We start from the raw sequence: 23736 nt of genomic DNA on the forward strand, positions 1-23736 counted from the left end.
AGTGATCAACTTCAGAATTATTTGAGTTTTGGTTGGAAACCATTTGGAAAAACGCCCAGGGCCCACATTTCGCGTATGTCCGTTTGAAGAACTTTTACGCGTTTGTTTCGTTTTTTTTACAGCCACTTTGTTGTTTAATCGTTTGTGCAGAGAATGGTGGTATTATGAAACTCTTCATACCAAAACCAAATTTACAAAATCTATGATGTGTTCGCCTAATGTTTTGTGCTCATTTTTTATAGCATACAGATTTCAAATTGCTGGGTACAGAGATGTACATGAGTATCATGACGTCAAGCAAAAAGAACCATTGCTAATTAACCTCTGCAGGTTATCTTTTTTTTTCCCAATAATAATTACAAACATCTTGAACTTTTTTCCCAGGACCTTTGGCCACATAATGGTTATGTGAAGACGCTTCAGCGGAAAGATGGCTACTTTATCTACTTTGATAGGACCAGAGAATGTGCCGATAAAGACGGCTACAAGTGCAAGCTATATGGATAATAAGCAAATAAGAAGTTCATAAACTGGCAAATAGTATGAATGGCTGAGAATTATGGAGATCATCATCCACTATTTATGGGACAAAAGGCAGTGGAACTTAGAAATAAATGAATTTTGATTCTTTTTGTTATAAGTTGTCATGTGTATAGTCAAATTAATTAACAACAAATTGTTAAAAAAATAACAAATTGTTCATTAACAGATTGCCATGTCAATATTGCCATGTCAATATTTTAGAAACTGTATATAATATATTTCATGTGTACAGTGTATTTGTGTTTGTTTGCTTTTTTTTTTCTATTGGCTGGCACATCTCAATGCATTATTGTACCGACAATGTATGATTTTAAGTGAGTGGCAGATTTTTATACTGTTATCAGTTTTATGTAAAAAGGTTTTGTTTTTAATCTTTTTGATTGCTCACTATAAATAAAAGTTTAATAACTTGTAAAAGTTTGTCATCATTTCTGGCGCTATATTCGTCTAATTTTTTTTAACCAGGTGAATATTTTTGTGGAATGTTCTTTGTAGATAATTCAGGGAGGGGGAAATGGGAGTATAAGTAACACGGAATTCCCTTAAAGCCCACAGAGGACACATTCCCCGGTGTAAAGTCAGTGGACGGAAGGGGGTACAGTAGACCTGTACCCTTCAATAGCTCTATTTTCACAGGAACCTGATAACCTGCAGCTGCATTGTTGTTTAGGGCTGGGAGCATTGTTCTGTTGTTCGTTCTTTTGCTCTCTCGACCCTAGTAAAGATCTCATTTTCATCTCGTTGAATTTGTAATATTGAAGAAAGGGAAGCGGGGGAGAGGATAAACTGGTTAAATAATGGCATACAGTTATACCTCCCCACACAGTGTTAGGTCAACACAGCACTGTTGCTCACAATTGTTTTAGCACTGCATCCGAAGCATTCTCTGACCGTTACGAATGAGTTTTATTTTTCTTAGTTTTGATGCAACATACTCAATGCTGCTCTTCATTTTACTATCCATACTTTCTTCACTATCCTTTTGTTGTTATTGTTGTTGTTTACTTTTGTTCCGTTTGCCCATACGGGTAATGAGATTTAGTTCCGTACTCTAAACTTTTTGGGACTCAAACTTTTAGCTACAATACTCAATATAGCTTACAACAGAATCCAACCTTTTGAATGAAGTTAAACAGGTATATTACGCAGTAAGATCATGGTAACCAGATCTGAGAACAAGCAGGGACAGTCAACAGTTCCATTCTCTTCAGAAAGACATTACCCGCCTCAGAAATTTCATCCTCGGAGACCCAGGGGCAGCTAGTCGGGTGGAAGGGATTTTTTTTCCAGGGTCAACTAGTAGAAATTCAGATTAAATTGAGAGGAAAAACTAGCATATTTTTAGAGAGAAGTCACCTCAAACCTTAAAACCTGATCCCTACTCTTTTCCAAGGAGCGAAAACGTCCTTTAATTTGAGAAAAAAGACCCAATGGAAGCATTTTTGGAAAGCCAACAGTAGCTCGTAAATTCTCATGAAAGAATGCGAGCAGATCAAACCGTGTGTCCTTACATTATTATGATTATTATTATTATTATTATTATTATTATTATTATTATTATTATTATTATTATATAAGATGTAGCAGTGTAATTGCGAGTGATTTTCTCTCTCACCATTCGAGTCCAACCCATGGACTTAGGGAGAGGACCCACCTAAGAAGGTGGGCTGTAGAAAGAAGAGTTAATTTCTGGAGTTCATGAATGTTGATGTTGCCAGGAAATTTGTTGGTGTAGTTTTCCATGTCCTTTTCATGGTGCCAAGGGCTCCCCAAACCACCGAGACTGTTGTTGTTTTGAGCCACCACATTCGCTTTATTATTACTATTATTATTATAATAGGATAAGGGATAAGGATTGGATAAAAACTTGGTCAATGAACTTGGATAAGGGCGAAGGTATCCATCGCCATTCTACGATCAGCCTTGCTGTGTCTCAGAGGAACCAGGAGAAAGAGAAGAGTAGCCAATATGTCTGACATTGACATTACATCAGAAACTGCGCAACCCAGAATTTAAATAGTGACTTTTTTGTCAGTCGTCTACTTCAGGATGGTTGAAAAGTGAAAATAACCGATTTACGCTTGCTTTTCGGTATCATTTAAAAGAAAAAACTCAGTTTTACTTAGTAATCCGTTTCACAATTGTAAATAGGTTTTAATAGTTCTTTTTTTATACTTTTATCTTGTAAATAAGCAATTTTCTTGAAATATTTAAATAAAGAGATTCTATTATTATTATAATTATTATTATTATAATTATTATTATTATTATTATTATTATTATTATTATTATTATTATTATTATTATTATTATTATTATTATTATTATTATTATTATTATTAGGTTTGTGTGTTCGCATTTGCTTTCATTTTGTCCCCAACACAGTGACTTAAATGATCTGGACATTCAAGCAGTCAGGACTCAATGTTCTCACCTTTTATTTACCCTCTTTAACCCTTACAAGTTGAGCTGAAACTCGTCAGTGTAACAACTTTGAGTGATCCACCGAGTTACATTTTTGCTCTTTCTACTTGAACTGAAACTGAACCTTGAATTTGCAATACACATCAATGCTACTCTTAGCTGCCTCGATGTTGTTTCGGCCATCGCGATAAATTCTACTCAGATACTTTCCGTTATCTGCCTTCAGAACGACGGTGTCATCAGGCTGATCGTAGACTTGAAACTTGGAGAAGACATCCGGACTCGATTTGGCAGCCTCAATGTGATCAATAGAACCACGACGGATTCTGGAGAGATATTTTCCGTTGTCTGCCTGCAGTGTGAGCTTTCCATCATCACACCTTATGGCAATGAACATTGTGGAGCCATCCGGGGACGACTTTTCCGCCTCAATGTTATTTCTGTCGGGGTTACCGTAGTAGATACGGCTGAGATACTTGCCGTTATCAGCCTCCAACCTCACATATATGGGTTCTGAAAATATATGAGATATAGCAATCCATTACGCTTGTTTCGAACTAGAACTTAAAATTACAATTGTTTTAAAGGTCATTAAACTTGAATAGCGATAAGCAGGTTACACTTTGATACTTGTTTAAGCCTCACATCAGAACGATATTTGATGGATAGGTTTTACTATTCACAGTGAAAAAAAATAAAGTGACATATTATGCACGAATTAGCTCGTACTTCAGTACAATGCCAAAAACGAGAGCCAGTCGCCAAGCAATAACATCCAACATACCTGACTAAGACCCCAAAGCTATACTTTGCACTACTCTCGGTAGCATGGAAGTACATTTCAGTTTTGTCGCCCAAAATGGACTGAGTGATACACAACTCTTCCGCAGAAAGGATCGATCATACATAGACCAAGATGGAATCTTGTGGATTTATTCTATGTTTAGTTCAATATCTTACCCCCACAGAAATCGCCGTAAGCCCCATCGATGGCAAATACGATCATCATACAGATGAAAATCAACTTCATGGTGAAAGCAGTGCTACAAAAGAAGAGAGCCTGACTCAGAAGATGACTTAATGAATTTGTTGTTAACTGTCCGTTTAATTTGTACGAAGTAAAATCAGTTGAAAACAACGAATATTCTGTCAATATTTCATGGTCTATAGCGTAGATAGCGCATTGAAGAACACAGTGAATTCTGTGAATAGCATTCGTTATGTGACCGGGGCTTAATTAGAAAAATTGTGCGATATATAGTTACTGACTGTCTTGGTATTCTGAGACAACCTTTGCAGTGAATTAACGGACGAACGGAACCCGCAAAAGAAGAGAGAAATCGAGACAAAGGGCGTCTCCCAAGAAATCCTGGAGCCTGTGGAAACTGTTTAGTTAGTGAAGATCCTTGTTTTTTACAAGACGGTGCATTCGATTGACTCACTGCTATCCACTGCTACAACTACCGAGGATAAAGTAAGGGAAACCTTCCGTTTTAACAGCCGGCTCTTATAAAGACCAACTGATATTCCATTTGTCCGAAGTGAGCTTTTATTAACTGATCAACGGGATATAATTAACATTACAACAATACAAAATTTTTCGTATCAAACTTTCGGTTGACTTTTTGGGTTGACAATAGGACACGTTTTCCCTCCTTTTATGGTGTTGTTTATTGTTTAAGGTAAAGAGCGTTTATTGTTCGTAAAACAAAGGTTGCGATTACGGAAGCGAAGCCTGATCACCGACCGCGAAATTCAAATATAGCGACTGTAGTGTTACAATGCCTCCTTTGGGGTAGTGGGGTGTGAAATTATTTCTTGAGGCAGAAATTATCTAACGGGAGAGGGCTGGGTAATTTGTGATATAAAGACTAGGTTCACCCGTGAAAATGTCTCAAGACTTTCAAGAGTTTTCGTTCAGGGATTTTTAAACATGCAAACTAACCCAGTGTTTACAATATTGTCAGCTCTAAAAATCAACACACAGTTTTCGGCCGAGAAAATTTTCAGAAATTTTAAAAGAAAACACCTACGGACAGATCAGTGGCTAAAATTCCGACGCGCTATCATGCCTTCCGCGCTGTAGAGGACCTGTAGAGATCTGAAAGTTCACTAACACCACTATCATAGAAAACAGTAATAGTCGAACGACCCCAAAAAAATTTGTCTCGATTGCGATGAACTAAACAAAACTGAGCCATTCAGCGTTGTTCCTTGAATTGCTTTTAACATTTGTGCCTTATGACGCTATTGTCTTTTATACTTTTTCAATTCGCAACCGTGCATTAATTCATGCAAACTTCAATTTAAATTCACTCACCAGTCGCTCAACATTAATTGTTACCAACACGAACACATACGCAGTTCTTACAACAAAGGTTTGCTTTGTAATGTTACCATTATAGAACGTTGAATATATAGATAACGGTGAAAAAAAAGTTAATATCTCTAATGGATTCCAACTACCACCGCTATCATAGAAAGTCGTAATAAATAAGTACAATCCCGCAATTATTACTGTCACGACCGCGATGAGAGAAGCTAAAACTGCACCATTTAGCCTTTTTCCTCGTACCGATTTCAAAATTTGCGCCATTTTCACGCCATTGTTCCGTTCGTTTTGAGCAATAAATCGTGAAAAACTTTACCTTTTCTTTACTCGCGAACCGTTTAACACTAATCGTTTTCCACGCGCACGCATGCGGAATACTTTTAAAGATAAATTTATGTTCTGAAGGTAGAATTAAAGAATAAATTATTCTGCTAGGGTTGTCTAGATTACATCTCTCAGCATCAGCAAAAGAACAATGAAATCATTCCATCGAATATAGGTCTAAGAAAATCGGTCTATTGGTCACCAATGCTTGCCATAAGAGTTTCATTTGCTTTTAATTCCGTGCGCTACTCATGACTCACACTATAGCTCGTATTTAAAAATTCTTAGTCTTACTTTCAGCAATTTATCGAGTTCAGGCAACACAATCTTCATTGGAAGCGCACCAGTGGACGCGCATGAGAGAAAATTTGCGTCACTATCAATGACAACTATAAAATCTCTCAAACAAAAAAAAGTGCGATAAAGTCAACTTTGACTGTTAACGGTTTGCCGAGTGTTGTTGTTGAAAAACAATACGATAGTACTTCTAAAATCTTAAGGATCACGCGATATGATTTTCATAATCCACAGATTCAACTTCAAGTCAGGCAAGACAGTACCACCATGATAAAATCACTGCGCCGAGGTTTTCTATTTTGAAGCTCAAGCCAACGTTATCAAATCAAGAATAACAAGAAAAAAGGCCAGCAGGTCTTGTGCAGGTTAAAAGAAAAACACCCTTAACGATCTTAAAAATTTTAACCATCTTCTACCGTGTTACAATTAAACTGATTTGATTAAATCTTCAACGTTTTGGGATTACTTTTACACCCTTCAGAGTTATATAAGTCGCCTTGTTAAGAAATTGAAACTGGGAAACTTTTGAGAAGTTTCTTTTCATTGATCATTCTTATGTTCATCTAAAAAGTGAGTGATAGTCAGTCAAACCCAATCCTATAGCACAACAGATAACATAGAATCCTTCCATTTACCGAAACTAACGCACAACTTTCCTTTTCAGGACAGATATTCTTTCCAAAAGTTCTACTTGGATAACCGGAACTGCTCGTTTCGGCAAACATGAAACGCGGCAGACTTGAAAACCTTCAAAAAAAAAAAAACAAACTAGGCTTTCCGGGAAATACCCCTAAAAATGTGGCTACGGGATACTTCTAAATTCAATAATATACTTCTAAAACAATGCTCCGTATACCTCTTTCTTTAAACGTGAAACCCCTTATCCAAGTAGCTAGGTAGCCGATTATTCACTTAGCCACATAGCCACTTAATCAAAGAAGCGAATAACTTTATTGACATACAAGTCATATAATTTGAAATATCATTTTATTCACCTGTTCAATTGACGAGTTCGCTCACAGACCGCTTTCATCTCCTTGGCAAATTTTTTTTTCTTTTTACGGCAAATGAATTTCAGAAACGACTGTTGGCAAATATTGAAATGGGAAGAAACGAACAACTTAAAGTCGGTATGTTCGTTAAAGTAGGTTGTTTTCAATCTTGATCGTATTTAAATTAATAGTGTTTGAACTTTTTGACACTTGTCAATGAATATTTTTAGCTCAGTCGAATTCACCAGAGCGCTTGTTGTTACTAGCCACGTTGTCAAACTGAAATGAACATTTCTTGATGCCATTGACTACTTCCTTTTACCTCCCAGCAAATTAATTTTAGCGTGCTCAAGCATGCTGACAAAAATAAGGCACTAATATTGAGCTCGGTCTTTAGACAAACACATATTTTGGGATTGTTTCAATATACCGAACGAGTAAAAATTCGCAACTTCGCAAGATGTAACTGATTAAACAACTTAATATTACTAAAAGAACGAGCCTCGCCGTTGTAACACGGCGAAATGAATGCCTCAGTATATATTACAGATCATAAAAAGCCTTGATAAATTAGTACAACCCCGCAATTATTACTGTCACGATACTGATAAGGGAAACTGAAACTGAGCCATTAAGCCTTTTTCCTCGTAGCGCTTTGAAAGTTTGCGCCATTTTCACGCCATTGTCCCGTTCGTTTTGAGCAATAAATCGTGAAAGACGTTACCTTTGGTTTACTCGCGAACCACTTAACATTAATCGTTCTCCACGCGCACGCATGCGGAATACTTTTAAAGATAAATTTATGTTCTGAAGTTAAAATTAAAGAATAAATTATTCTACTAGGTTGTCTACGCTAGGTCTATCAGCATCAGCAAAAGGACAATGAAGTCATTCGATCGAATAAAGGTGTGAGAAAATCGGTCTGTTGGTCACAAATGCTTCCCATATGAGTTTCATTTGCTTTTAATTCCGTGCGCTACTCATGACTCACACTCTAGTATGTATTTAATTCTCGGTCTTACTTTCAGCAATTTATCGAGTTCAGGCAACACAATCTTCACAGAGATATGGAAGTGCACCAGTGGACGCGCACGAGAAGAAAATTTGCGTCTCTATCAATGACAACAATAAAATCTCTCAACCAAAAACAAAAAGGTGCGAAAAAGTCAACTTTGACTGTTAACGGTTTGCCGAGTGGTGTTGTTGAAAAACAATACGATAATACTTCCACGATCTCAAGGATCACGCGATATGATTTTCATAATCCACAGATTCGACTTCAAGTCAGGCAAAACAGTACCACCATGATAAAATCACTGCGCCGAGGTTTTCTATTTTGAAGCTCAAACCAACGTTTAGGGTATTATTAAATCAAGAAGAAGAAAAAAAAAGGCCAGTAGGTCTTGTGCAGGTTAAATCTTCTACCGTGTTACAATTAAATTGATTTAGTTAAATCTTCAACGTTTTGGGATTCTTTTACACTCTTCAGAGATAGGTAAGTCGCCTCGTTAAGAAATTGAAACTGGGAAACGTTTGAGAAGTTTCTTTTCATTGATCACTCTTATGTTCATCTAAAAAGTGAGTGATAGTCAGTCAAACCCAATCCTATAGCACAAAAAATAACATAGTCCTAAATCCTTCCATTTACCGGAAACTAACGCACAACTTTCCTTTTCAGGACAGATATTCTTTCCAAACTGTTCGACTTGGATAAGCGGAACTGCTCGTTTCGGCAAACATGAAACGCGGCAGACATGAGAACCTTCAAAAAAACTAGGCTTTCCGGGAAATATCCCTGAAACAGTGGCTATGGGATACTTCTAAATTCAATAATATACTTCTAAAACAATGCTACGCATACCTCTTTCTTTAAGCGTGATGCAACGCTTCGCCTACCTCTTTCTTTAAATGTGAAACTCGTTAGCCAAGTAGCTAGGTAGCCGATTATTCACTAAGCCACGTAGCCACTTAATCAAAGAAGCGAATAACTTTATTGACAAACAAGTCATGTCATTTGAAATATCATTTTTTGCACCTGTTCAATTGACGAGTTCGCTCACTGAGCGCTTTCATCTCTTTGGCGATTTTTTTTCTTTTTTTTTAATATATATTACGGCAATTGACTGTTTCAGAAACGACTGTTGGCAAATATTGAAATGGGAAGAAACGAACAACTTAAAGTCGGTATGTCGGCTCAGTCAAATTCAGCAGAGCGCTTGTTGTTACTAGCCACGTTGTCAAACTGAAATGAATATTTCTTGATGCTAAACTAGTTTTTGACTACTTCCTTTTACCTCCCAGCAAATTAATTTTGCAGTGTTTAAGCATGCTGACAAAAATAAGGCACTAACGTTAACGTTGAGCTCGGTGATCAGACAAACACATATAATTTATGCGATTGTTTCAATATACCGAACGAGTAAATATTCGCCCACATAGCAATATGTAAATTAAACAACTTAATACTACGAAAAGAACGAGCCTTGCCGTTGTACAACGCCGAAATAAATTCCTCAGGATATATTACAGATCATAAAAAGCCGTAATAAATTAGTACAACCCCGCAATTATTACTGTCACGATAGAGATGAGAGAAACTGAAACTGAGCCATTAAGTCTTTCTCCTCGTAGCCCTTTCAAAGTTTGCGCCATTTTCACACCATTGTTCCGTTCGTTTTAAGCAATAAATCGTGAAAAACTTTACCTTTAGTTTACTCACGAACCGCTTAACATTAATCGTTTTCCATGCGACCGCATGCGTATACTTTTACAGATAAGTTTATGTTCTGAAGTTAAAATTAAATAATAACTTATTCTACTAGGTTGTCTAGATTAGGTCTATCAGCATCAGCAAAAGAACAATGAAATCATTCGATTGAAAAAAGGTGTGAGAAAATCGGTTTGTTGGTCACCAATGCTTGTCATAAGAGTTTCATTTGTTTTTAATTCCGTGCGCTACTCATGACCCACACTCTAGTATGTATTTAATTCTCAGTCTTCCTTTCAGCAATTTATCGAGTTCAGGCAACACAATCTTCACAGAGATATGGAAGCGCACCAGTGGAGGCGCACGAGAGAAAATGCGCGTCACTATCAATGACAACAATAAAATCTTGCAAACAACAAAAAGGTGCGAAAAAGTCAACTTTGACTGTTAACGGTTTGCCGAGTGGTGTTGTTGAAAAACAATACGATAATACTTCTACGACCTCAAGGATCACGCGATATGATTTTCATAATCCACAGATTCAACTTCAAGTCAGGCAAAACAGTACTACAATGCTAAATTAGGATTGAAAAGCCGTCTTGGAGCCCTAACAAAGATCGTTATCATCATTATCATGATAAAATCACTGCTCCGAGGTTTTCTATTTTTAAGCTCAAACGAACGTTATCAAATCAAGAACAACAAGAAAAAAGGCCAGTAGGTCTTGCGCAGGTTAAAAGAAAAACACCCTTAACGACCTTAAAAATTTTAACTTACAATAGGCCAAGTGTGCTTAGTGACCTGGTCTTGAATTGAAAGTGAGGCTTGGGTTGACCTTGTTTTGATACAGACCTCACTGCTTTTCATATGTAAATGCAAATAGTTAGCATAAGAACAGTATGATCTACATATGAAAAGCAGCGAGGTTTGTATCAAAACATGGTCACCTCCAGCCTCGCTTAGAATCCAAGACCAGGTCACTAAGCACACAACTGTAGAATGGGCTATTAAACGACTTAAACTGTTGTGATTAAATCTTGAACGTTTTGGGATTACTTTTACCCACTTCAGAGATATATAAATCGCCTCGTTAAGAAATTGAAACTGGGAAACGTTTGAGGAGTTTCCTTTCATGGACCATTCGTATTATCATCTAAAAAGTGAGTGATAGTCAGTCAAACCCAATCCTATAGCACAAAAGATAACATAGACCGAAATCCTTCCATTTACCGAAACTAACGCTCAACTTTCTTTTTCAGGATAGTTATTCTGTCCAAAAGTTCGACTTGGATAAGCGGAACTGCTCGTTTCGGCAAACATGAAACGCAACAGACATGAAAACCCTTCAAAAAAACTAGGCTTTCCGGGAAATACCCCTAAAAGAGGGTCTGGATGGGGGGGGGGGGGGTACAAATGTCAGTTGTCATTTAAATTTTAGGCTATTTGTCAGTTGTCAGTTAAATTTTGGGCCATTTGTCAGTTGTCAGTTAAATGACTGTTAATAATTAACTGCAGATTTTAATAATTTCTTGAGAACCCAAATTAACTTAAACGTCATGTAAGACAGATAGGAGCGTACCCTGATAACCGAAAAAGTATTATAAAAACTTGTTTCTGGTTAGTGTTTAATTTTATGTTTACATTTTTGCAACAACAATCGTTTCTTTGGCCTTTATACAAATCATCCCATGGCCAATCTACTAAGAACATACCTTACGAATCCAAGCGAAAATGGACGCGTATTGGTCGGCCAGACCTTGAAACTGCGACAGGTGAAATTTCCTCCTCAGTGTCAGAGATATCGTTTATCTGAAGCTGTATCATACTCGTCCTCTTGTGGAGGTCGCACAGCACCAACGACCACATCAATGAGACAGTCATTTACAAATGTGACTTCTGTAACATCATTAGATGGCACCTCAGGACTGATTCATCTTCAACATCTCTGTTGAGTCATTCTGGATCTTCCGTGATGAAATTTCTCTCTTCGTCTGGCATAAAGTTTACTTTACTGCAATCTGGTGGCTTCGTATACACCGCTGGTGGTAGAGCCCCTGCTTTGTCCTTTGTAGTCTCACCCCTGACTGTTCTTTGTGTTACTGGACGATACTTCTCTACCAATAATCTCATGGCAGTCTCCGTTTCAGCGCTAATCTCTGCTGACGGAAGCGGTTGCATGAATTTTATACTTTCAAAAGCCAGGGTGGTCTTTTGTAAAGTCTCCCTTGTGATGGTTCCAAAGTCTTGGGAATACTGTAAGGCGGTGAACGTCTCATGTTTAAAATGGGAGACGGCGTGAATGTTCTCCACAACTGTTGTGAGTAACGTGCACAACTCAACCTCTTCAAGGTATTCCTTGTTAGTCGCAGCTATGCTGTCATGCAGCCGGCGCATTCCTTGTTCCAGAAGCGTTAGTTCGCTGCCTGTTTCCTCCAGCAAGCTTGGCAGCTTCATTTTCCACTGACCACCTGTGATTATCGCAATATTTTCGCTTTTTCCTCCCTGCTTCGGTGCCATGCGGTAAAGTTTTAAATCAAACTCTCTACGGCCGAATTTTATTGCCAGTTCTCTCAGCCCAAGAAATGACAACAGATGCTTCTTTAGAGACTGAACTGTCTCTAGCTCATCGCAATTGATTGGAATACGGCTTCGGTGTCGTTCGAATGCCGTATCCGAATCAACACGGCAAAAGCTAGCAATCGCCTTTATTACGCCGGAACGAGCGGACATAGACTCGGTATATTGCTAGAGCGCGTTCCACGTAAATTTGGGTCATGTTAGAAATAAACTATTAACTAATATGAATTGTTAGTATAAAATATGACGCCCTACTCTGCTGCTGTTTATTGCACACATTTGTTTGGTGATTTGGTATAAAATATATCAATTATTAGCCGAAAAACGTAGCAGCAGGTCTTTCGTCAGTTGTCAGTGCCAGCGAGTATAGATGTCGGTTAAATTTTATGCTATTTGTCAGTTGTCAGTTAACCCCATCCAGACCCTCCTAAAACAGTAGCTACGGGATACTTCTAAAACAATGCTACGCATACCTTTTTCTTTAAGCGTGATGCAAAACTTCGCCTATAACTCGTAACTTAGATGCGTTAAACAACAAAGAGAATGTGTTTATGCCTTTTTCTTTAATCGGAAACCCCTTAGCCAAGTAGCTAGGTAGCCGATTATTCACTTAGCCACGTAGCCACTTAATCAAAGACGCGGATAACTTTACTGACATACAAGTCATGTAATTTGAAATATCATTTTTTGCACCTGTTCAATTGACGAGTTCGCTCACTGAGCGCTTTCATGTCTTTGGCGATTTTCTTATTATTATCATTTTTTTATATTACAGCAATTGAATTTCAGAAACAACTGTTGGCAAATATTGAAATGGGAAGAAACGAACAACTTAAAGTCGGTGTGTTCATTAAAGTAGGTTGTTTTCAATTTTGAACGCATTTAATTTAATAGTGTTTGAACTTTTTGACACTAGCTAGTTAATGAATATTTTTAGCTCAGTCAAATTTACCAGAGCGCTTGTTGTTACTAGCCACTCTGTCAAACTGAAATGAACATTTCTTGATGCTAAACTAGTTTTTGACTACTTCCTTTTACCTCCCAGCAAATTAATTTACCGTGTTTAAGCATGTTGACAAACGGATAAGGCACTAACGTTAACATTGAGCTCGGTGATTAGACAAACATATATTATGCGATTGTTTCAATACACCGAACGAGTAAAAATTCGTCCACATCGCAAGATGTAAATTAAACAACTTAATACCACTAAAAGAACGAGCCTCGCCGTTGTACAACGGCGAAATGAATGCCTCAGGGTATATTACAGATCATAAAAAGCCGTAATAAATTAGTACAACCCCGCAATTATTACTGTCACGATAGAGATGAGAGAAACTGAAACTGAGCCATTAAGTCTTTCTCCTCGTAGCGCTTTGAAAGTTTGCGCCATTTTCACGCCATTGTTCCGTTCGTTTTGAGCAATAAATCGTGAAAAACTTTACCTTTAGTTTACTCGCGAACCGCTTAACACTAATCGTTTTCTACGCGCCCGGCTGCAGAATACTTTTACAGATAAGTTTATGTTCTGAAGTTAAAATTAAAGAATACCTTATTCTACTAGGCTGTCTACACTAGGTCTATCAGCATCAGCAAAAGAACAATGATCATTCGTTCGAAAAAAGGAGTGAGAAAATCGGTCTGTTGGTCACCAATGCTTGCCATAAGAGTTTTATTTGCTTTTAATTCCGTGCGCTACTCATGACTCACACTCTAGTATTTATTTAATTCTCAGTCTTACTTTCAGCAATTTATCTAGTTCAGGCAACACAATCTTCACAGAGATATGGAAGCGCACCAGTGGACGCGCACGAGAGAAAATGCGCGTCACTATATATGGCAACAATAAAATCTCTCAAACAAACAGTCCTATAAAGTTAACTTTGATTGCTAACGGTTTGCCGACTGGTGTTGTTGAAAAACATTACGATATTGAACTATCAAACATTCAGCAAATTATCCAGCGAAAAAGAAGTTCAGGCAATGTAATTTCCAACAAACATCGATTTGTAAAATGTGTTTTCTGCCAAACAGTGTGTGCGCGCGCGACGAAAACGGCTCACGAAATACGTCTTTCAACAAACCCAAGCGACTTTTTTCTGGTGTTTTAAATTCCTATGTTTTTGGTTAGAAAGAATTGAATGATCAGCGATGAAAACAAGAGGCCAAGTTTTGTAAAATAAATACGAGAGTGCGACTTCATCACGCTCTTTGCTGTCTTCGAGGGTTTGCTCAGTTCCGATGACTTATGCACGTGTATCATTACCGAGGAACAAAACCTCAATCAAAAGCATGAATTGTGTTTAAATAAATTGCTTTAGGTTTCTCGATGTCCTGGCGGTAATTTAACTGACGCAATTACAGTCTTAAAAAAGATGGAACTATACAACTGAAAAATATCGCGCTTACAATCAGTTCACTGCGCGACCGTGAGACAATACAGCTACTCACCCACCCTATGTCGTTTGGTGTCCCACTTAACACTTTCCGCCACTAGACCCCCATTAGGTGATAAAATGTCATCACCGACAATTTGCCGATTGTCTTCGATTTAAACGCGAACGGCATACAATTGAAGATTCCCTTAAAATGAGAAACAAAAGCCCTACTGTCTACCAAATAAATCAACCATAACAATAGGCAAAGTTTGATACGGAAGGATGGATTATGCAAAATGGGAAATCTTTCAATTCATGTGTCTGAAGGAGTACTTGTAGTTATTACATCCAGGCATTTTACCATATATCTGTATTTATAATTTTGCATGCACATATCCTTCATTTGAAGAGTGGATTTAAATGAAACATTATAAATCATGAAATCAATATTACAGTGATCAACTTCAGAATTATTTGAGTTTTGGTTGGAAACCATTTGGAAAAATGCCCAGGGCCCACATTTCGCGTATGTTCGTTTGAAGAACTTTTACGTGTTTGTTTTGTTTCTTTCCAGCCACTTTGTTATTTAATCGTTTGTCCAGATTATTGTGGCACTATGAACCTCTTTATACCAAAACCAAATTTTAGACAATCTATGATGTGTTCACCCAATGTTTTGTGCTCATTTTTTATAGCACACAGATTTCAAATTGCTGGGTACAGAGATGTACAAGAATATCGTGACGTCAAGCAAAAAGAACCAGTAAGTTGCTCATTCTGTTTCCATTCTGACCATCTGATGGAACTAGGGGGGGGGGGGGGGGTGGAGGGAGGATGTAATAGTGAAACATCTTCCCGATGACAGAAATGAAGAAAATTGTGTGTCTGAAATACTAATTTTTGCTTCAGCAGATATATTTACAGTTTTTGTAGTGTTATTGATTTATATTTCCTACATATTTGTAATCTTTAAAAATGTTTGCATTTAAAATTAATATAGCCTATTTAACAAATTGACGGCAGTTTTCTCTGGTCTATACTCTTCTAGACCATAAAATGATGTCATAAAATGTTGAAAACTCAACCAGCAAGTGGTTGAAAATCAGAAATAGTTTTTGATTGTGTAATGTACTCTGTTCAGTAACTACATTTGTACTCCACATTGTTTCCCTTCCCAAGTTTCTTATAATGGTCGGTAATTAACCTCTGCAAGTTATCTTTTTTTTCCCAATATTGATTACAAACATGTTGTTCTTTTTTCCAGGACCGTTGGCCACATAATGGTTATGTGAAGAAGCTTCAGCGGAAAGATGGCTACTTTATCTACTTTGATAGGACCAGAGAATGTGCTGATAAAGACGTCTACAAATGCAAGCTATATGGATATTAAGCCATTAATATAAGAAGGGCTGAGAATTATGGAGATCATCATCCGCTATTTATGGGACAAAAGGCAATGGAACTTAGAAATAAATTAATTTTGATTCTTTTTGTTATAAGTTGTCATGTGTATAGTCAAATTATACAACAACAAATTGTTAAAAAAATAACAAATTGTTCATTAACAGATTGTCGTATCAATATTTTAGAAACTGTATATAATATATTTCAGGTGTACAGTGTGTTTGTGTTTGTTTGCTTTTTTTTGCTATTGGCTAGGACATCTCAATGCATTACTGTACCAACACTGTATGATTTTAAGTGAGTGGCAGATTTTTATACTGCTATCAGTTTTATGTAAAAAGGTTTTGTTTTTGATCTTTTTGATTGCTCACTATAAATAAGAGTTTAATAAGTTGTAAAAGTTTGTCATCATTTCTGGCGCTATATTCGTCTAATTTTTTTTAACCAGGTGAATATTTTTGTGGAATGTTCTTTGTAGATAATTCAGGGAGGGGAGAATGGGAGTATAAGCAACACGGAATTCCCTTAAAGCCCACAGGGGAAACATTCCCCGGTGTAAAGTCTGTGGACGGAAGGGGATAAGTAGACCTGTACCCTTCAAAAGCTCTATTTTCACTTGACCCTGATAACCTGCAGCTGCATTGTTGTTTAGGGCTGGGAGCATTGTTCTGTTGTTCGTTCTTTAGTTCTCTCGACCCTAGTAGAGATCTCATTGTCATCTCGTTGAATTTGTAATATTGCAGAAAGGGAAGCGCGGGGAGGATAAACTGTTTAAATAATGGCATACAGTAATACCTCCCCACACAGTGTTAGGTCAACACAGCACTGTTGCTCACAAATGTTTTAGCACTGCATACGAAGTATTCTCTGACCGTTACGAATCAGTTTTCTTTTTCTTAGTTTTGACGCAAAATACTCAATGCTGCTCTTCATTTTACAATCCATACTTTCTTCACTATCCTTTTGTTGTTATTGTTGTTGTTTACTTTTGTTCCGTTTGCCCATACGGGTAATGAGATTTAGTTCCGTACTCTAAACTTTTTGGGACTCAAACTTTTAGCTACAATACTCAATATAGCTACAGAATCCAACCTTTTGAATGAAGTTAAACAGGTATATTACGCAGTAAGATCATGGTAACCAGATCTGAGAACAAGCAGGGACAGTCAACAGTTCGTTTCTCTTCAGAAAGACATCATTCCATCCTCGGAGACCCAGGGACAGCTAGTCGGGTGGAAGGGATTTTTTTTCAGGGTCAGCTAGTAGAAATTCAGATTAAATTGAGAAGAAAAACTAGCATTTTTTTAGAGAGAAGTCACCTCAAACTTTCGAAAAGCTGAAAACCTGATCCCTATTGTTTTCCAAGGAGCAAAAACGGCATTAAATTTGAGAAAAAACACCCGAGGGAAGCATTTTTGGAAATCCAACAGTAGCTTGTAAATTCTTAGAAAGAATGCCAGCAGATCAAACTGTGTTTGCTTACATTCTTACATTATCATTATTATTATTATTATTATTATTATTATTATTATTATTATTATTATTATTATTACCATTCACCATTCGAGTCCAACCCATGGACATAGGGAGAGGACCCGCCTAAGAAGGTGGGCTGTAGAAAGAAGAGTTATTTTCTGGAGTTCATGAATGTTGATGTTGCCAGGGAATTTGTTGGTGTAGTTTTCCATGTCCTTTTGATGGCGGCCACGGGCTCCCAAAACCATCGAGACTGTTGTTGTTTTGAGCCACCACATTCGCTTTATTATTACTATTATTATTACAATAGGATAAGGGATAAGGATTGGATAGAAACTTGGACAATGAACTTGGATAAGGGCGAAGGTATCCTTTGCCATTCTACGATCAGCCTTGCTGTGTCTCAGAGGAACCAGGAGAAAAAGAAGAGTAGCCAAAATGTCTGACATTGACATTACATCGGAAAGTGCGCAAGCCAGAATTTAAGTAGGATTTAGGATTAATAGGGGTTTTGGAATTTTCACATTTTAGTGTATGATATATTTCAGAAGCAAATATCCTCTGTTCTTCAACGCAGATTGAATGTATATATTTTCTCTTTTTATAAATATTTTAAAGCTTCACGTTGAACATGTCCTTATACCACAAGAATACGAGAATTTTATATTTGCTGAAAATGTACATAATTTTTAGGAGTACATAGGGTTGTGTTTTAAAAGAGTTGGTCATTTTATAATAAAGATTTTATATTATTATTAATAAAAAAATATTATTATTATTATTATTATTATTATTATTATTATTATTATTATTATTATTATTATTATTATTAGCTATGTGTGTTCGCATTTGCTTTCATTTTGTCCCCAACACAGTGACTTAAACGATCTGGACATTCAAGCAGTCAAGACTCAATGTTCTCACCTTTTATTTACCCTCTTTAACCCTTACAAGTTGAGCTGAAACTCGTCGGTGTAACAACTTCGAGTGATCCACCGAGTTACATTTTTGCTTTTTCTACAACATGAAACTGAAGCTTGAATTTGCAAAACTTATCAATGTTACTCTTAGCTGCCTCGATGTTGTTTCGGCCATCGCGATAAATTCGACTCAGATACTTTCCGTTATCTGCCTTCAGAACGACGGTGCCATCAGCCTGATTGTAGACTTGAAACCTGGCGGGGGTATTCCGACTCGAATGGTTAGCCTCAATGTGATCAATAGATCCACGACTGACTCTGGAGAGAAATTTTCCGTTGTTTGCCCGCAGTGTGAGCTTTCCATCAGGACACCATTTGGCAATGAACTTTGTGAAGTCATCCGGGGACGACTTTTCCGCCTCAATATTATTTCTGTCGGAGTAGGGGATACGGCTGAGATACTTGCCGTTATCAGCCTTCAAACTCACATATACGGGGCCTGAAAATATATGAGATATAGCGATCCGTTACGCTTGTTTCGAACTAGAACTTAAAATTACAATTGTTTTAAAGGTCATTAAACTTGAATAGCGATAAGCAGGTTACACTTTGATACTTGTTTAAGCCTCACATCAGAACGATATTTGATGGGTTTTATAGGTTTACTATTCACAGTGAAAAAAAAAATAAAGTGACATGTTATGCACGAATTAGTTCTTACTTCAGTTCAAAGCCAAAAACAAGAGCCAGCCGGCAAGCAATGACATCCAACATACCTGACTAAGACCCCAAAGCTATGCTTTGCACTACTCTCGGTATTAAGGAAGTACATTTCAGTTTTGTCGCCCAAAATGGACTGAATGATACACAACCCTTCCGCAGAAAGGATCGATCATACATAGACCAAGATGGAATCTTGTGGATTTATTCTATGTTTAGTTCAATATCTTACCCTCACAGGAATAGCCGTAAGCCCCATCGATGGCAAATACGATCATCATATAGAGGAAAATCAACTTCATGGTGAAAGCAGAGCTACAAAAGAAGAGAGCCTGACTCAGAAGATGACTTAATGAATTTGTTATTAACTGTCCGTTTAATTTGTACGAAGTAAAATCAGTTGAAAACAACGAATATTCTGTCAATATTTCATGGTCTATAGCGTAGATAGCGCATTGAAGAACACAGTGAATTCTGTGAATAGCATTCGTTATGTGACCGGGGCTTAATTAGAAAAATTGTGCGATATATAGTTACTGACTGTCTTGGTATTCTGAGACAACCTTTGCAGTGAATTAACGGACGGACGGAACCCGCAAAAGAAGAGAGAAATCGAGACAAAGGGCGTCTCCCAAGAAATCCTGAAACCTGTGGAAACTGTTTAGTTAGTGAAGATCCTTGTTTTTTACAAGACGGTGCATTCGATTGACTCACTGCTATACACTGCTACAACTACCGAGGATAAATTAAGGGAAACCTTCCGTTTTAACAGCCAGCTCTTATAAAGACCAACTGATATTCCAGTTGTCCGAAGTGACCTTTTATTAACTGATCAACGGGATATAATTAACATTACAACAGTACAAAATTTTTCGTATCAAACTTTGGGTTGACTTTTTGGGTTGACAATAGGACACGTTTTCCCTCCTTTTATGGTGTCGTTTATTGTTTAAGGTAAAGAGCGTTTATTGTTCGTAAAACAAAGGTTGCGATTACGGATCACCGACCGCGAAATTCAAATATAGCGACTGTAGTGTTACAATGCCTCCTTTGGGGTAGTGGGGTGTGAAATCATTTCTTGAGGCAGAAATTATCTAACGGGAGAGGGCTGGGGAATTTGTGATATAAAGAGTAGTTCACCCGTGAAAATGTCTCAAGACTTTCAAGAGTTTTCGTTCAGGAATTTTTAAACATGCAAACTAACTGAGTGTTTACAATATTGTCAGCTCCAAAAATCAACACACAGTTTCCGGCCGAGAAAATTTTCAGAAATTTTAAAAGAAAACACCTTCGGACAGATCAGTGGCTAAAAATCCGACGCGCTATCATGCCTTCCGCGCTGTAGAGGACCTGTAGAGGTCTGAAAGTTCACTACCACCACTATCATAGAAAACAGTAACAGTCGAACAACCCCAAAAGAATTTGTCTCGATTGGGATGAACTAAACAAAACTGAGCCATTCAGCGTTGTTCCTTGAATTGCTTTTAACATTTGTGCCTTATGACGCTATTGTCTTTTATACTTTTTCAATTCGCAACCGTGCATTTATTCATGCAAACTTCAATTTAAATTCACTCACCAGTCGCTCAACATTAATTGTTACCAACACGAACACATACGCAATACTTACAACAAAGGTTTGCTTTGTAATGTTACCATTATAGAACGTTGAATATATATAACGGTGAAAAAAATGTTAATATCTCTAATGGATTCCAACTACCGCCGCTATCATAGAAAGTCGTAATAAATAAGTACAATCCCGCAATTATTACTGTCACGACCGCGATGAGAGAAGCTAAAACTGCACCATTTAGCCTTTTTCCTCGTACCGATTTCAAAATTTCCGCCATTTTCACGCCATTGTTCCGTTCGTTTTAAGCAATAAATCGTGAAAAACTTTACCTTTTCTTTACTCGCGAACCGCTTAACATTAATCGTTTTCCACGCGCACGCATGCGGAATACTTTTAAAGATAAATTTATGTTCTGAAGTTAGAATTAAAGAATAAATTATTCTGCTAGGGTTGTCTAGATTACATCTCTCAGCATCAGCAAAAGAACAATGAAATCATTCCATCGAATATAGGTGTAAGAAAATCGGTCTATGCTTGCCATAAGAGTTTCATTTGCTTTTAATTCCGTGCGCTACTCATGACTCACACTATAGTTCGTATTTAAAAATTCTTAGTCTTACTTTCAGCAATTTATCGAGTTCAGGCAACACAATCTTCACAGAGATATGGAAGCGCACCAGTGGACGCGCACGAGAGAAAATTTGCGTCACTATCAATGACAACTATAAAATCTCTCAAACAAAAAAAAGTGCGATAAAGTCAACTTTGACTGTTAACGGTTTGCCGACTGGTGTTGTTGAAAATTAATACGATAATACTTCTAAAATCTTAAGGGTCACGCGATATGATTTTCATAATCCACAGTTTCAACTTCAAGTCAGGCAAAACAGTACCACCATGATAAAATCACTGCGCCGAGGTTTTCAATTTTGAAGCTCAAACCAACGTTATCAAATCAAGAAGAACAAGAAAAAAAGGCCAGTAGGTCTTGTGCAGGTTAAAAGAAAAACACCCCTAACGATCTTCAAAATTTTAACCATCTTCTACCGTGTTACAATTAAACTGATTTGATTAAATCTTCAACGTTTTGGGATTACTTTTATACTCTTCAGAGATATATAAGTCGCCTCTTTAAGAAATTGAAACTGGGAAACGTTTGAGAAGTTTCCTTTCTTTGATCATTCTTATGTTCATCTAAAAAGTGAGTGATAGTCAGTCAAACCAGATCCTATAGCACAAAAGATAACATAGATTCCTTCCATTTACCGAAACTAACGTTCAACTTTTTTTTTTCAGGACAGATATTCTTTCCAAAAGTTCTACTTGGATAAGCGGAACTGCTCGTTTCGGCAAACATGAAACGCGGCAGACTTGAAAACCTTCAAAAAAAAAAAAACTAGGCTTTCTGGGAAATACCCCTAAAAATGTGGCTACGGGATACTTCTAAATTCAATAATATACTTCTAAAACAATGCTACGCATACCTCTTTCTTTAAACGTGAAACCCCTGAACCAAGTAGCTTGGTAGCCGATTATTCACTTAGCCACGTAGCCACTTAATCAAAGGAGCGAATAACTTTACTGACATACAAGTCATATAATTTGAAATATCATTTTATTCACCTGTTCAATTGACGAGTTCGCTCACAGAGCGCTTTCATCTCCTTGGCAAATTTTTTTTTCTTTTTCCGGCAAATGAATTTCAGAAACGACTGTTGGCAAATATTGAAATGGGAAGAAACGAACAACTTAAAGTCGGTATGTTCGTTAAAGTAGGTTGTTTTCAATTTTGATCGTATTTAAATTAATAGTGTTTGAACTTTTTGACACTTGTCAATGAATGTTTTTAGCTCAGTCGAATTCACCAGAGCGCTTGTTGTTACTAGACACGTTGTCAAACTGAAATGAACATTTTTTGATGTTATTGACTACTTCCTTTTACCTCACAGCAAATTAATTTTAGCGTGCTCAAGCATGCTGACAAAAATAAGGCACTAATATTGAGCTCGGTCTTTAGACAAACACATATTTTGGGATTCTTTCAATATACCGAACGAGTAAAAATTCGCCAACTTCGCAAGATGTAACTGATTAAACAACTTAATATTACTAAAAGAACGAGCCTCGCCGTTGTACCACGGCGAAATGAATGCCTCAGTATATATTACAGATCATAAAAAGCCGTAATAAATTAGTACAACCCCGCAATTATTACTGTCACGATACTGATAAGAGAAACTGAAACTGAGCCATTAAGCCTTTTTCCTCGTAGCGCTTTGAAAGTTTGCGCCATTTTCACGCCATTGTTCCGTTCGTTTTGAGCAATAAATCGTGAAAGACGTTACCTTTGGTTTACTCGCGCACCGCTTAACATTCATCGTTTTCCACGCGCACGCATGCGGAATACTTTTAAAGATACATTTATGTTCTGAAGTTAAAATTAAAGAATAAATTATTCTACTAGGGTTGTCTAGATTAGATCTATCAGCATCAGCAAAAGAACAATGAAATCATTCGATCGAATAAAGGTGTGAGAAAATCGGTCTGTTGGTCACGAATGCTTCCCATATGAGTTTCATTTGCTTTTAATTCCGTGCGCTACTCATGACTCACTCTCTAGTATGTATTTAATTCTCAGTCTTACTTTCAGCAATTTATCTAGTTCAGGCAACACAATCTTCACAGAGATATGGAGGCGCACCAGTGGACGCGCACGAGAAAAAATTTGCGTCACTATCAATGACAACAATAAAATCTCTCAAACAAAAACAAAAAGATGCGAAAAAGTCAACTTTGACTGTTAACGGTTTGCCGACTGGTGTTGTTGAAAAACAATACGATAATACCTCTACGATCTCAAGGATCACGCGATATGATTTTCATAATCCACAGTTTCAACTTCAAGTCAGGCAAAACACTACCATGATAAAATCACTGCGCCGAGGTTTTCTATTTTGAAGCTCAAACCAACGTTTAGGGTATTATCAAATCAAGAAGAAGAAAAAAAAAAGGCCAGTAGGTCTTGTGCAGGTTAAATCTTCTACCGTGTTACAATTAAATTGATTT

General features: G+C 37.2%; 2 protein-coding genes and 1 pseudogene across 3 annotated transcripts; 1 reads left to right on the forward strand and 2 right to left on the reverse strand.

The window, feature by feature from the left end:
* Positions 1–2964: 2964 nt before the first annotated feature.
* LOC146458377 (uncharacterized) lies at positions 2965–4245 on the reverse strand. Its single transcript, XM_085090779.1, has 2 exons — positions 3928–4245; positions 2965–3480 (listed from the first exon to the last, which is right to left on the reverse strand). The coding sequence occupies exons 1-2, from the start codon at positions 3995–3997 to the stop codon at positions 3071–3073; spliced, it is 480 nt and encodes a 159-aa protein (XP_084946905.1). The 5' UTR covers positions 3998–4245; the 3' UTR covers positions 2965–3070.
* Positions 4246–15232: 10987 nt separating this feature from the next.
* On the forward strand, positions 15233–16303 carry LOC146458378 (meiosis expressed gene 1 protein homolog pseudogene; annotated as a pseudogene). The gene is made up of 2 exons (XR_014858261.1): positions 15233–15337; positions 15839–16303. The product of XR_014858261.1 is annotated as a meiosis expressed gene 1 protein homolog pseudogene (transcript).
* Positions 16304–18365: 2062 nt separating this feature from the next.
* On the reverse strand, positions 18366–20067 carry LOC146458379 (uncharacterized). The gene is made up of 2 exons (XM_085090778.1): positions 19327–20067; positions 18366–18873 (listed from the first exon to the last, which is right to left on the reverse strand). Exons 1-2 carry the CDS (start codon positions 19394–19396, stop codon positions 18455–18457), a joined length of 489 nt encoding a protein of 162 aa, XP_084946904.1. The 5' UTR covers positions 19397–20067; the 3' UTR covers positions 18366–18454.
* Positions 20068–23736: the final 3669 nt, after the last annotated feature.

The sequence above is a fragment of the Pavona decussata genome, unplaced genomic scaffold (assembly GCF_977016875.1).
Source record: "Pavona decussata unplaced genomic scaffold, jaPavDecu1.1 SCAFFOLD_233, whole genome shotgun sequence".
NCBI classification, from domain to species: domain Eukaryota; kingdom Metazoa; phylum Cnidaria; class Anthozoa; order Scleractinia; family Agariciidae; genus Pavona; species Pavona decussata.

Excerpts from the sequence above, each read along its gene's own strand:
- LOC146458377 (XM_085090779.1), bottom strand. The coding sequence starts at position 3,997 with ATGAAGTTGATTTTCATCTGTATGATGATCGTATTTGCCATCGATGGG. Across the intron at positions 3,481-3,927 it reads TTACGGCGATTTCTGTGGGG|AACCCATATATGTGAGGTTG; the intron begins GTAAGATATTGA and ends ATATATTTTCAG.
- LOC146458379 (XM_085090778.1), bottom strand. The coding sequence starts at position 19,396 with ATGAAGTTGATTTTCCTCTATATGATGATCGTATTTGCCATCGATGGG. Across the intron at positions 18,874-19,326 it reads TTACGGCTATTCCTGTGAGG|GCCCCGTATATGTGAGTTTG; the intron begins GTAAGATATTGA and ends ATATATTTTCAG.